Below are 12,658 nucleotides of genomic sequence, written 5' to 3' on the forward strand. Positions count from 1 at the left end.
TTTTAGCTCAAAATACCATACAGATAATTTATAACGTTAAATTGCCACTTTGTGTATGAGCAAAAATTTGCTTTTTATGGGTGTCTTTTAAATGCAAATGAGCTGATTTCTGCACTAAATGGCAGTGCCATGATTGGATAATGCATATTAAGGGGTGGTTTTATTATAATATGATCTTCTTCTGACATCACAAGGGGAGCCAAATTTCACGTGCTTGCAGAGAATGGTTTACCAAAACTAAGTTACTGGGTTGATCTTTTTCACATTTTCTAGGTTGATAAAAGCACTGGGGACCCAATTAAAAATTAGCACTTAAACATGGAAAAAGTCAGATGTCCCCTTTAAGATAATGTCAGTGCAAGATGTTATGAAATTAAAAGGATATTTCACCTAAAAATGAAGATTCTCTTATTATTTACTCGCTGTCATGTTGTTACACAACCTGTATAGATGTCTTTGTTTTGTTGAACACAAAGGTAAATATTTTAAAGGTGCAGTGTGTAAATTTTAGCGGCATCTAGTGGCGAGGTTGCGAATTGCAACCAAAGGCTCAGTCCATTGCTCACCTCTTGCTTTTGAAACACATAGAGAAGCTAGCCGCCACCGGACAAACATGTCATCGCCAGAGACAACTTAGAAAAAAAGTTTGTCCACTAACAGCTTCTGTAAAAACATGGTGGCACAAATATCGACTTCCGTGTAAGGGGACCCTCTTGTATGTAGATAAAAACGTCTCATTCTAAGGTAATAAACACATAACGGTTCATTATGAAAGGTCTTTATAGACCGATAATAAAGTTTTGTATATTATTTTGCATTTCTATCAAGAGATCCTTTTAAAAATTACACACTGCACCTTTAATGAATGTTTGTAACCTAACCGATCATGAGCCCCATTCACTTCCATAGTATTATTTTTCCTACTATGGAAGTGAATGGGGCTCGTGATCGGTTTGATTACAAACATCCTCAAAATATTAACTTTTGTGTTCATCAGAAAAAAAATAAGTTTATACAGGTTTGTAACAACATGAGAGTGAGAAAATTATAACTGAATTTTTGGGTGAACTATCCCTTTAAGGCAGCTCAAGCATGCATTTTAGTCTGGGACTAGGATAAACCTTACCTTAGTGTTTAAGTGATCAAGTGATAAACATAGTAGTTGTTTAAAAAGTTGTTTAATTCATGTATTATTTTATTAATAAAAATGAATGACATATAAAACATTACACAATTTGGCAGCACATACACTTTCAGTGACTGGATCGTTCATAAATTTCCAATTGTTAGATATAAGATATACATTTATATTGCTTTAATTAAAATCAACTTACAAATGAAACAGCATTAAACAACTATATAAAAGTAAACAGATTTATGGTGGTGGTTGAAAGTTATAATTTCTTCATTAATAATTTTTTCTGTACATGCAATCTTGTATGGAAGGTATTTTTGGACTTTTTTAAATTAATTAATTAAATGCTAAAATAAAAATAAAAAAGCAAAATATGTCCCAAATTTGAAAATTAAATGCTAAAATAAAAATTAAAAAATGTAATTAAATTATTTCATTTTCAAAGTGATGAAGCATCATTCTGGCCAAATTAAAAAATAAAATAAAATTAATGATTCGACATTTCATTTTCCATGTAATCTTGCACGTGATGTGGGTCTGCCAAATAAATTGATTTCTATTCACAAATATCCATGTTCTGGGTATAAAGAGGATTTATCTGGAATTAATAAGGTTACTGGAGTGTATGTTTGCTTTTTGGGTTCATTCACATTTGTGTCCTGTACTTCTGTATAAGAGTTCATGTAAAATCCAATAATTACATCACCATGGTTACAGTTTAATCGAATTTGACTTGTTGCAATCACGTGGTTCCTGAGGGAGAGATAGAGAGAGAGAGAGAGAGAGAGAGAGAGAGAGAGGGGGGGGGGGGGTTGATCTGGATGAAACAGACTTGTGCACAAGCCTATCACACCCAGCATGGAGGTGTTGACAGAGCAGGACGTCCAAAAGGTAAGAAACAGCTTTTAAACCGTCTATTAACCTGTAAATCTAAACAACCTGATCGAGTTCTGTTGTTTGTCAACTTTTTTTCGTGAATAAGCAACACAAAATATGCAAGATGCACAGCACAAGGTTTTAGTGGTTGTAAAAGTGTCAGTGATTACTTTGTTTTGCATATTGGTTATCTGTTTTTTTGCAGATCGATTAAAATATGCACGTATTTAAACTATTTTTTGCCGCACGTTTAAAAAAATACACTGAAAAGTTATTGCGTAACACACACTGGAATTTAGTCTGATAAAAGGTAAAAGGTAGTATGTGGGCAGGGCTTAGAAGCCGGTCTAATGCGGATCGATTTATGTGGCGTTGCGCAGACTGAGCGGTAAATGACGTCATAGCATCGCGAGAGCGATTCGAAAGCTGCGTCTTTGAAATTCTGCTGTAGTAAAATAAAAACTTTGTGGAAAAAAAACAGCTGATAGTTCATAATTGTATTAGTTTTACATTAGTGATGAGGTGTTTTTTAAATATCGTGCAATTATCTACACATTAACACATACTTAGAAATATTTACGTAAGAAGCAATATGGTGAAATATTCGGTGTCTTGTGCTCATATTTTTACTTGAAACAAAGGGCTAAGAAAAATAATCTGATTAAAAGTGAAAAAAAAAAACAATTCTTACACAAACAGCTTTTCTGTTTTACGCAAATACATCAAAAACATGCATTAAGAATATATAGAAAAAAGACAAAACAGTAAAAGTTGTTTACATAGAAAAAATAACATTAGTCCGTGAAATACTATTTCCAGTGTAATTATCTTGATATTTTACTTATGTAATTGGTTCTATATGAGTTTCTGAACTGTGTGTTTTTGATGTTTTAGTATCGGCAGGACGGGTATTTGGTGCTGGATGGCTTTCTGTCTCCAGAGGAATGTGACGCGCTTCGAGAGCGCATGAGCGCGATCATTGAGCGCATGGACGTGCCCGCGCACTGCAGAACTCAGTTCTCCACCGACCACGACGAGCAGCTTAAAACACAGGTACACTGAAGTAATACTCACAATAAAACACTGTCAAACATCTAAGCAGTTACTAATCATAAACCACTACTCTTGCCTTCACCTGCCGTCAACTGTTATTGAGTAAAGATGCAGGTAAGACTGGGTTTATGCAAATTTTACAAGGAGCTAAATGCTGACATTTACACCGACCCTACTGGAAAAACCAGGTCCCCTGCTGAAAAAAGCTTAGACTAGCTTGAACCAGTTAAAATCCCAAGATTAACATATATTTTGTGTATTTCTGTACAATTCTATCCATCTACCTACTTACCTGTTAGTAGCTGGTTAGAGTTTGCTTCAAGGTAATCTGTGACCCATAACCAGGTTGACCAAGGTGGTCTACCACAATGACCTGAAGTAGAACTCATTCAGTTGATTAACCACATAAACCAGCGTGCACTAGTTTCAGTAAGAAACCATAACCTGTTAACTCAATCATACAATGTTACAATATTTTGTGCTTTCCAGGGAAATGCAGATTACTTCATCACAAGTGGAGACAAGATTCGCTTTTTCTTTGAGAAGGGAGTGTTTGATGATGAAGGTTTGTAGTTCAGTTTTTTGTCTCAAAGGCTAAGATGTTGAAAAACAAAAACGCATTCATCATGTTTTAAAACTATTGTGTTTTCAGGAGAGTTTATCATTCCAAAAGAATGTTCGATCAACAAAATTGGACATGGTAGGTATTCAAAAGGATAGCTCACCCAAAGATGAAAATACTGTTACATTTTCTCACTTTTATGTTGTTACAAACCTGTATGAATGTCTTTGTTCTGAGGAACACGAAGGAAGATATTTTGAGGAATGTTTGAACTAAACCGATCAGCCTCATTCACTTCAACAGTATTATTTTTTCTACTATGGAAGTGAATGGAGCTCATGATCAGATTGGTTTCAAACATTCCTTAAAATATCTTTCTTTGTGGTCATCAGAACAATATATACTGTATAATAACAACATAATAGTGAGTAAATGTTGGCAAATGTTCATTTTTGGGTGAACTATCCCTTTAAGAAACAACAAGCCTTATAAGATTCACATTCCTTCTTTTTCTTTTCCGATGCTATATGTTTGTGTTTATGTCTCAACAGCTCTCCATGCTCGTGAGCCGCTGTTTAAAACCATCACCCATTCATCAAAAGTTCAAGTAATGACCAAACTCACATTCACAAACAAAATTCCAACTGTTCTGATAGAGATTTGATTGTCATAAATGAGTCATGCACAACCACATAAAAAACGAAAAAAACTGGTAGTATAGTTTAGTAGATTTAGTCTTCACGACAGTAGTGTGACATGCTTTAATTCATCGAAAACTATTTTAAACAGTGCAGGTTTTTTTATTCATTGTCATGCATGCATTTTTTTCTTTGCTTATATATGCATACATTAAAGGGGACATATCATAAAAATCTGACTTTTTCCATGTTTAAGTGCTATAAATGGGTCCCCAGTGCTTCTATCAACTTAAAAAATGTGAAAAAGATCAACCCAGTAACTTAGTTTTAGTAAACCATTCTCTGCAAGCATGTAAAAAAATAGCTAATTGAAATTTGTCTCCCCTTGTGATGTCAGAAGGGGATCTTATTATAATAATGCCGCCGAGATTTATTTCACATCTTACAAAAGTCTTGTGAAATGTACCCTTTAATATTTAAAATCTAAATTTTTAAGTTTGGAAATAACATTTGAGGTTATTTTTCAAATCAATACAGCATGAGTAGTCGGCGCCGATAATCCAGTGGTTAGTACGCCGACATAAAGCACCAGTGTACTCACGGCGACCCAAGTCCTTTGCCGATCCTGCTTCTATCTCTAACCAACACTATCCTGTCTAAATAAAGGCACAAAAGCCCTAAAACATAACTTTAAAAATATAAAAAGCATGAGTAAATGTAATACTTTTTTGTGTAACAATTTTGGACAATTCAGTGTCTCTAGTGTGTTTTTATCTCTCCTGCAGAATTTGGCTCAGAAGCTTGGACTAATAAATCCAGTTATTCTGCAGAGTATGTACATTTTTAAGGTACTGTATCTGTATCCTTACACTCTTAAAATGGGTGTTCATTTAATGTGTTGTCCCTCTGTGTTATTATTGAAACCACACATTTTGTATGTATTTAACACTTCCCTTTTATTTTTTTGAACACACTATCAACACGAAATGACACATAATGTGTTAAATAGGATAACACAAAACAATGTGTAAAAAATGAATTTTTCATTTCTATATTCTGTTTAATTCAACAGCAACCAGGCATTGGTGGAGAAGGTAAATAAGCTGCACATCTTCAGCCAATGCAAACACATTAGCCGTGCTATACTCCACATACAATTTTTAAATGTACATTTATAATCCAATCTTATTTGAAAACATTATAATTGTGACCTTTGATTTAAGTGACACCTCACCAGGACGCCACCTTCCTGTACACGGAGCCTCTGGGAAGAGTGATGGGGATCTGGATCGCTCTGGAGGACGCAACCATTGACAATGGGTGTCTGTGGTTCATACCAGGATCACATAACAGTAAGTTCAGCAACATTAAAAGTCTGATTTGTTATTCTGAATCTGTGAGTTTGTTTGGCTCTTTTCTTCTGTAAGGTGGAATTAGCAGGCGTATGGTACGGACACCTAAAGGCACGTTTCCTCTGACTGATTTCATTGGCCGAGAACAGAACCATGATGAGAAACTTTTCATCCCTGCTCCAGTTAAAAAGGGTGAGACTATAAAGGGTGTGATTTTATGTGCATACCTGTCAACATTGGGATTTAAAAATAAGGGAAATTTCCCAAATGGCTCCCTCCTTCAAGAAGCTTTTCTTCCTTTTTGTTTTGTGTTTAAGCGATATGTAACAGATATACACATTTTTCTTAAAGTTAGCTAAATTTCATGTGTCGCACTTTATTGATGTCTGTGGTGTTAATGTTTATAACTTGCAGATTTTAAATTTTGGTAAATACATACATATTAATATTTCTTTTATGATCTTGAAATCATCATGATGGCAGCAGCCTCAATTTTAGAAAAGACTGGATTTAGGCTAATTTGTCTTTTTACTTTCAATATTGGTACACCACAGATATAAGTGGATGTTTCACCAGTGTTTTATAAAATAAAAAAAGATATATTTAAAATTAAAAATGTTATTAAGCTTTAATTTTAATGGATATAATGGTTAAATATAAATCCCGGGAAACAAATTAGGGTTGACAGTATGTGTCATTGTAACACTTTCTGTTTATTTTGTGTATGTGTGTTTTTTAGTTGTTGCTGACCTTATTGTTTGGAACAAAGGGCCAGCCAATGTGTTTAAATATTAGGGTTTACCATTACGCTAACTGTCTAATGGCAGTAGAAAATCATATTTTTTCTTATATAAAAGGACATTTTAACATATTTACCTAACATAAAATATGTAGAATTCTGTATATTTAAAGGTGCAGTGTGTAAATTTTAGCGGCATCTAGTGGTGAGGCGAGGTTGTGAATTTCAACCAACTGCTCACCTCTTGCTTTTGAAACACATAGAGAAGCTACAGTAGCCGCCACCGGACAAACATGTCACCGTCGGAGATAACTTAGTAAAAACGTTTGTCTGTTAAGGGCTTCTGTAGAAACATGGCTGCACAAAATGGCAACTTCCATGTAAGGGGACCCACTGTGTATGTAGATAAAACGTCTCATTCTAAGGCAATAAACACATAACGGTTCATTATGAAAGTTCTTTATACACCCCTGATAATATGGTTTTGTATATTATTTTGCATTTCTGTCAAGAGATCCTTCTAAAAATTACACACTGCACCTTTAATATAAATAAGATATGTTATCTATATTACCACAGATGTGATTCTTTGACGTTTTTTTGCCATGTGTGCACTTTCTAAAAGTTATTTAAACTGTTCTGTAGGAGGAGCGGTTTTAATCCATGGTGAGGTCGTCCACCGCAGTGCTGAAAACACATCGGATCGCTCGCGTCATGTTTATGCCTTTCACATTATGGAGTCTGAAAACACCTCTTGGAGTCCAGAGAACTGGTAAGAGCAGTGCATGATGGGTAATGCTGGTTCTTGTAAGTTCTGTGTAAATTAAAGAAAGTAAATCTTTCTTTCTCTCAGGCTTCAGCCGACAGATGAACTGCCCTTTCCTTCTCTCTACACATAAACATTAAGAAGAAATCTGGTTCATATACGCCTTTGTTAATGCCTGTTTGTTTAACAATTATACATACATTTATGTAAATGGACCAAAGTAATGGATCTTTAAAAAAAAAAGTGAGTTAATTTTAAATAATTATGTTTCACATGTAGTCACAACAGTGTTAATAAAAGGCTATCTTTATCTGTAGTATTGTCTGTACTAAAGGCTATTTAGAGTAACTGAGCTGTATTAGTAAATAAGAAACATTTAGTAGAAATTCAGTTTATTTTATTATTAACTGCAGCATTCACGGTGTACCCGACATAATCAATACAATATAGAAAATCATGTATGTTTGATAAAAAGAATCATGATCTGAATTTCCAAAACAGACACTGTCAATCAAACTGCGGTTCATCTCAAACAATTACTGTCAGAAAATACAGTAATATCATATTTACAGTCATTTTTAAATAAATTTTCCTTCCAGCAGATGATTTAAACTGATAAAATTCCAACACCATGTATACAAACACAAAACATTGGAAATGTTACAAACCTTTAAAATGAGTTTTCATATTTAATGTCAAAATATGGACTATGAAAGATCGCACACGATCATAATCAGGTAGTTAAATCCAAAAACATAACATTAAAACAATTACAAGAGCGTCATGCAAATGTCGTTAGATGTCAAGTGTCAGTTCAAGTGTCCCACAATACACTGCAAACTGAACAGGGCATTTATTCTTCATATGAACCGTCTACCAAAACATCAATAGCAAGATAATCCTGCGGACAAGGCCTCAAATATCATAAATAAAATTAAAAATACATCATTTATTTGTACAAATGTTTGAACCGATGCACAGAATACAGACTGAAGAGGTAATACAGCACCTGATTAGCATACATGCTGCTTTACAGGATCGACTGATGTGTACTGCCCCTAGTGTTCAGGAGGAGCTCTTACACATTCATGCAGACAAACCACTGATAGCATTTTATTCAAACACAAACACTTTAAGGCTATGCTACCAGTTCTTCATAGTGCACTATAAAGACAGATATCCTATATACAAATCATCAAAATAATATTTTATTCTCGGGTTTATGTTCTTCAATGGCTTCAGTGATGCATATGTTGTTCGACTGAAAGGAGAAATTAAAAACGGGTAAATGTATAAATTATCTGACAAGCACATGTTCAGGTCATATATCACTTCAAAATAAAAAAAGTGTTATTTTTTTAAAGAAATTATACCTTTTAAATGTGTTGTATTGTTACATTATTTTTTACCATTATATTGTAGTGCAAACACAAAATGCATGCACAAAATAAAATTAAGAATAAAATATGTTTATTTTTAAAATCTTTTTTTTTAAAGTGTAGTTCATTGGTTAAACTGCTATAATGATTCAGATTTATGAAGTAATATTTTAAAAACATATATATTCAGAAATAATACAGGGAAATGATTGTAATATAACATAATAATAATGAACATCTCATATGAATGACTTAAAAAAAAAAAACTACAAATAAGGTCAAAAATAAAATACAGTAATCTGTGATTTGGGTTGGAAATGTCTTAACCGTCTTAAAAATTATATCATAATTAAAGCATTCATCTTAAAGCAAATATAAATTTTACTATTGGTGTTGGAGTGAAATGGGACCTGAACGAGCCCTTGTAAGATTCATCCGATTAAAGTGTCTAAATACGAAACTGTGCCTTTATTGGCATCTACGAAATCTGTAAATTTATCTGCAAATGCAAACCTTCTTAAAGGGCTATAAAGGGGTGTGTTTGATTTTTAATATGCAACTCAATCCCTGTTATAAGTGACAGCCGGATGATTTAAGTAAATTCAATTTTACAGCGTCTCAAGATATCAGAGTTTACTAGACAAACAAACAGTCACAAACAAGTTCATTTTAATAGACAACCAATATAATTAAATTCACATGTAAACCCAAAATACAGAATAAAAATGAAAAATCCTTAAAGTTGCAGTGTGTCATGCTGAAAAATTATGCATGTTTTCAAACACCGGGATGTACAAACTTTTGAACTGTTGTGCCATTTTGTATTTGGACAGTGGTTCAATACGTCAAAAATTATAGTGTTTACAAATACATTTCAGAGCATTTATTTTTACTTGGGTCAAAACCACACTCAATGAACATCTGTTTTATTGCATTTTGCTGTCAATACTTAAATAATTCCCTGTTAGGACAGTACTAGGTTTTTTGACCAGGGCTATACTGCATCATATCGTGTAATTAAATGTAATGCTTTTAATATCTGTGCATTGGCATGTGAGTGTTTAAATACTTTAGTGTGGCTGAGACTTCATAACAGCAGAAGGATGTAGAGGTACAGAGGAAGGAGTAGGTTGTCAATCTGTGATGTGTATGCTTCCAACATGGCAACCATGGTGATGGATCCCACTACCCATGAATAACTGGCGTTCAGGTTTATGCTACTGTCAGCAATGAGGAAGATGACCACAGCAATGATCTGAGCAAACACTGAGCTCGCGGTGCCCTCAAAAGTCTTCTTGGTGCCAGGCCAGCGGATCTCACCGACTGTGCTACCAAAGACGGACGCGACGGTGTCCCCGACCCCCACGGCCAACACCCCTGCATAGGGTACCAGACCACCGGCTCCCCCTAATCCTCCTTTGGGGATGCAAGGCCCAGGTAAGAGCCAGATAGGTAGAGCGACGCCCAACAGCAGGTAGATGTGGGTGAGAATGAGGGGTCCAGAGTCTCTTTCATCCAAGAACAAGGTGAGCAGGCGCCTTAGCGGAGACCCAAGCGGTCGAATACGGAAATATCGGACAAACTCCAAGAATAAGAATGCGGAGAGACATCCGACGGCGGCCAGATGGAGCAGGGGGCGATCCAGTACCAATCCAGGGGCGAAGGTCAACACGGTGAGTAGATGGAAATATTTCCGTACCGTGGTTGACGCCTGGTGTTTCTTACTACTGCCCGAGCGATGACTGTTTTGATGCATTACCACAGCAGCAGCCAAAAGCACCAACGCCGCCCAAAATCCAATAAGCCAGAGTCGGGTGTTGCTCTGGGTGATGAATTCTAGCAACCAGGTCACTGGATGATGCTGCGTAAGCATGGAAAGCCAAGGCACCAACAATCCCAACCCCAAAACAGCGGTCATCATGTGGAAAAACAAAGAGGCCGCCCACGTTTCTGATTCCATGAACATGAACAGCACGGTGAAGAAGATTCCCAACAGCACGAAGCCCAACACAGCGACCGGGAGGAAAAATGGAAGCGGGTCTGCGTTTGCGTTCCCACCAGACACCAGAGAGCGTTTAATGAGCTGGTTAATAATGAAACTAATGCCGCCTAAGATGAGAAGGGCCTCGCCGGGCGTGAAACAGCGTGGAAGGAGGTACAACAGGATTAAACTCAGATACACAAAGATCAACAAGACCTCCAAGACCTCAATCACCTCCGAGACGGTCAGCGTTTGCTTCACTGTATACAGGATAGCGCTGCTCGCGATGCCAGCTATAACGCAGGTGTTTGTGGGCACGGGGCGCGTGATACCCAGTGCTATGAGCGACAGGAACAGCGCCAACATCATACCCGTGACTGTTATCACCAAGGCAAAACGTTCAAAGTAGACGTTACCCACTGCAATGCAACGTCCCCTCAGAGCGATACCCAAGAGGGGCAGCACCATGCTGGCCGGTAGGACTCCGCTGTTGGCTGCGGGGCGAAACTGAAACACGGCGGCACCGGCCCGGATGAGGCGATCCCATTTGTGCTGAACATAGAAAGCCTGGACGGCCAATGCGATGCAACACCAGGACAGCTGATTCCACACGGCCCCGTGAACGGAAAGCACTATAGCAAAGACAACTGCGGATTCAAGCAGCACGGGATCAGTCTGCATGGCTGTGGATTGTGTGCACGTTAAATGTTTCCGAAATTCAGGGACGCCAGGAGATCAGCAGAATCTGTCAGCACATCCCTGGAACAAATACAAACATGGTCCACTTCTCGTCCTCCTGCACACGTGTAAATCAGACCTGTGTTGGAAACATACAAATATCAATTGGTTAAAAATGAACCATAAAACAGCACGTGAACCCTTGGCACTGTGAACTTTTGTACCATTGCCCAACACCAGTGATTTCTAAACAGTGTAAATTATGAAAAGACAGTATCACTTTGTTGCAAAAGTAAAACGATCTGCATTTGATGGCTTGACACTCTTGCGTTACAGTGGTTAATAATGCACAGGAATACTAGAACAAACCATTTATCATTGTATTCAAATATCAATTTCAAACATGATAAAATGTGTTAATATTGATACATTTTTAACAGTTAAATACATTATTATATTGTATATATGTATATAATGTATATGTGCTAATAAATAATACATTTAGGGCTGCATAACAATGCATGTGTGTGTGTTTTTATGTATACACATGTTTAATTCACACACATATCATCAAAACGATTAGTTGCGATTAATCGTTATCCAGCCTTATATAAAATGCAGTAATAAAACACACATTCATTAGCATATTAATGCATGGATAATATGCAATAATCCCTTTTACACATTTGAGTAGGGCTTAGCTAATCTTAACACAAAATTTGAAGTAATGGTTCAAAATAATCCTATATAATAGTATTATGTAGTGTTCATTAGCGGCTCTTCATGCAGTCCGTCAAAAATGACAGCTCATGCACGGTTACACCAGCTGCTTATTAAACGTCACACACAGTAAATAAACACAGAAACACTAAAGCACGTTTCATCTTACCAATTTCTCTGACATGAAAGGCTTGATTGTAAGTCAGAAGATTGGTCTTTCTGATGTTCTGTTACGACTACTGTGTTGTTCTGTGCGATCAGCGTCTCTTTGACTGTGTCGGGTGGGGGCCGCCATGTAACTGTGCAGGGTTGCCAGATCTGCGTAATAAAAAGCACCCATTTATAACTATCCAAAAAAGGTAAAACATCCCAGTGCCAAAACAAAATATGGTTTTATTTTAAATGACATCTGCTTAAATTTGTAGGACCAGTGTTCATAAAAATTTTTTCATAAAACACATTTAGAAATCCTGAAACTGCCTTGTAATTTTATGTAAAATTGTATGCACCTCATTATTTTGTAACATTCATAGTCGTTTGCATTTGTTTATTGTTCATATATGAGTTTGTCTAATTGTTGTTGTATCTAAGCAAATGTAATTAGTTTGAGATTGTTTTGGCACTGAAATACCAAATGTGGTAACATGACGGTGATATGGCAACCCAGCATCTAAGGTCAGAATAATCACGTGACAAACATCTAAAACATAAAATGTAATCTTAGTCTTTTTTACGTTTCTTTTTATCTCAATAACACTTTTTATTGTTACTATTGAATG

The 12,658-nt window shown here is 36.2% G+C and overlaps 2 protein-coding genes across 2 annotated transcripts; one reads left to right on the top strand and one right to left on the bottom strand.

Annotated features, from left to right (window-relative positions):
- Nucleotides 1-1,888: 1,888 nt before the first annotated feature.
- On the top strand, nt 1,889-7,431 carry phyhd1 (phytanoyl-CoA dioxygenase domain containing 1). Its single transcript, XM_055180489.2, has 11 exons — nt 1,889-2,026; nt 2,906-3,064; nt 3,554-3,629; nt 3,717-3,764; nt 4,178-4,233; nt 5,050-5,112; nt 5,337-5,358; nt 5,488-5,616; nt 5,692-5,808; nt 7,001-7,127; nt 7,209-7,431. The coding sequence occupies exons 1-11, from the start codon at nt 1,994-1,996 to the stop codon at nt 7,252-7,254; spliced, it is 876 nt and encodes a 291-aa protein (XP_055036464.2). The 5' UTR covers nt 1,889-1,993; the 3' UTR covers nt 7,255-7,431.
- Nucleotides 7,432-7,501: 70 nt separating this feature from the next.
- dolk (dolichol kinase) lies at nt 7,502-12,191 on the bottom strand. The gene is made up of 2 exons (XM_055180488.2): nt 12,049-12,191; nt 7,502-11,298 (listed from the first exon to the last, which is right to left on the bottom strand). Exon 2 carries the CDS (start codon nt 11,160-11,162, stop codon nt 9,588-9,590), a length of 1,575 nt encoding a protein of 524 aa, XP_055036463.2. The 5' UTR covers nt 11,163-11,298; nt 12,049-12,191; the 3' UTR covers nt 7,502-9,587.
- Between the last annotated feature and the right edge of the window lie 467 nt (nt 12,192-12,658).

This window comes from Misgurnus anguillicaudatus, chromosome 9 (genome assembly GCF_027580225.2).
Source record: "Misgurnus anguillicaudatus chromosome 9, ASM2758022v2, whole genome shotgun sequence".
Classification (NCBI taxonomy): Eukaryota; Metazoa; Chordata; class Actinopteri; order Cypriniformes; family Cobitidae; genus Misgurnus; species Misgurnus anguillicaudatus.

Coding starts and splice junctions, on each gene's coding strand:
- phyhd1 (XM_055180489.2), top strand. CDS start 1,994: ATGGAGGTGTTGACAGAGCAGGACGTCCAAAAG. Junction 5,113..5,336: donor AGAGTATGTACATTTTTAAG/GTACTGTATCTG, acceptor TTAATTCAACAG/CAACCAGGCATTGGTGGAGA. Junction 5,617..5,691: donor CATACCAGGATCACATAACA/GTAAGTTCAGCA, acceptor TTCTTCTGTAAG/GTGGAATTAGCAGGCGTATG.
- dolk (XM_055180488.2), bottom strand. CDS start 11,162: ATGCAGACTGATCCCGTGCTGCTTGAATCCGCAGTTGTCTTTGCTATA.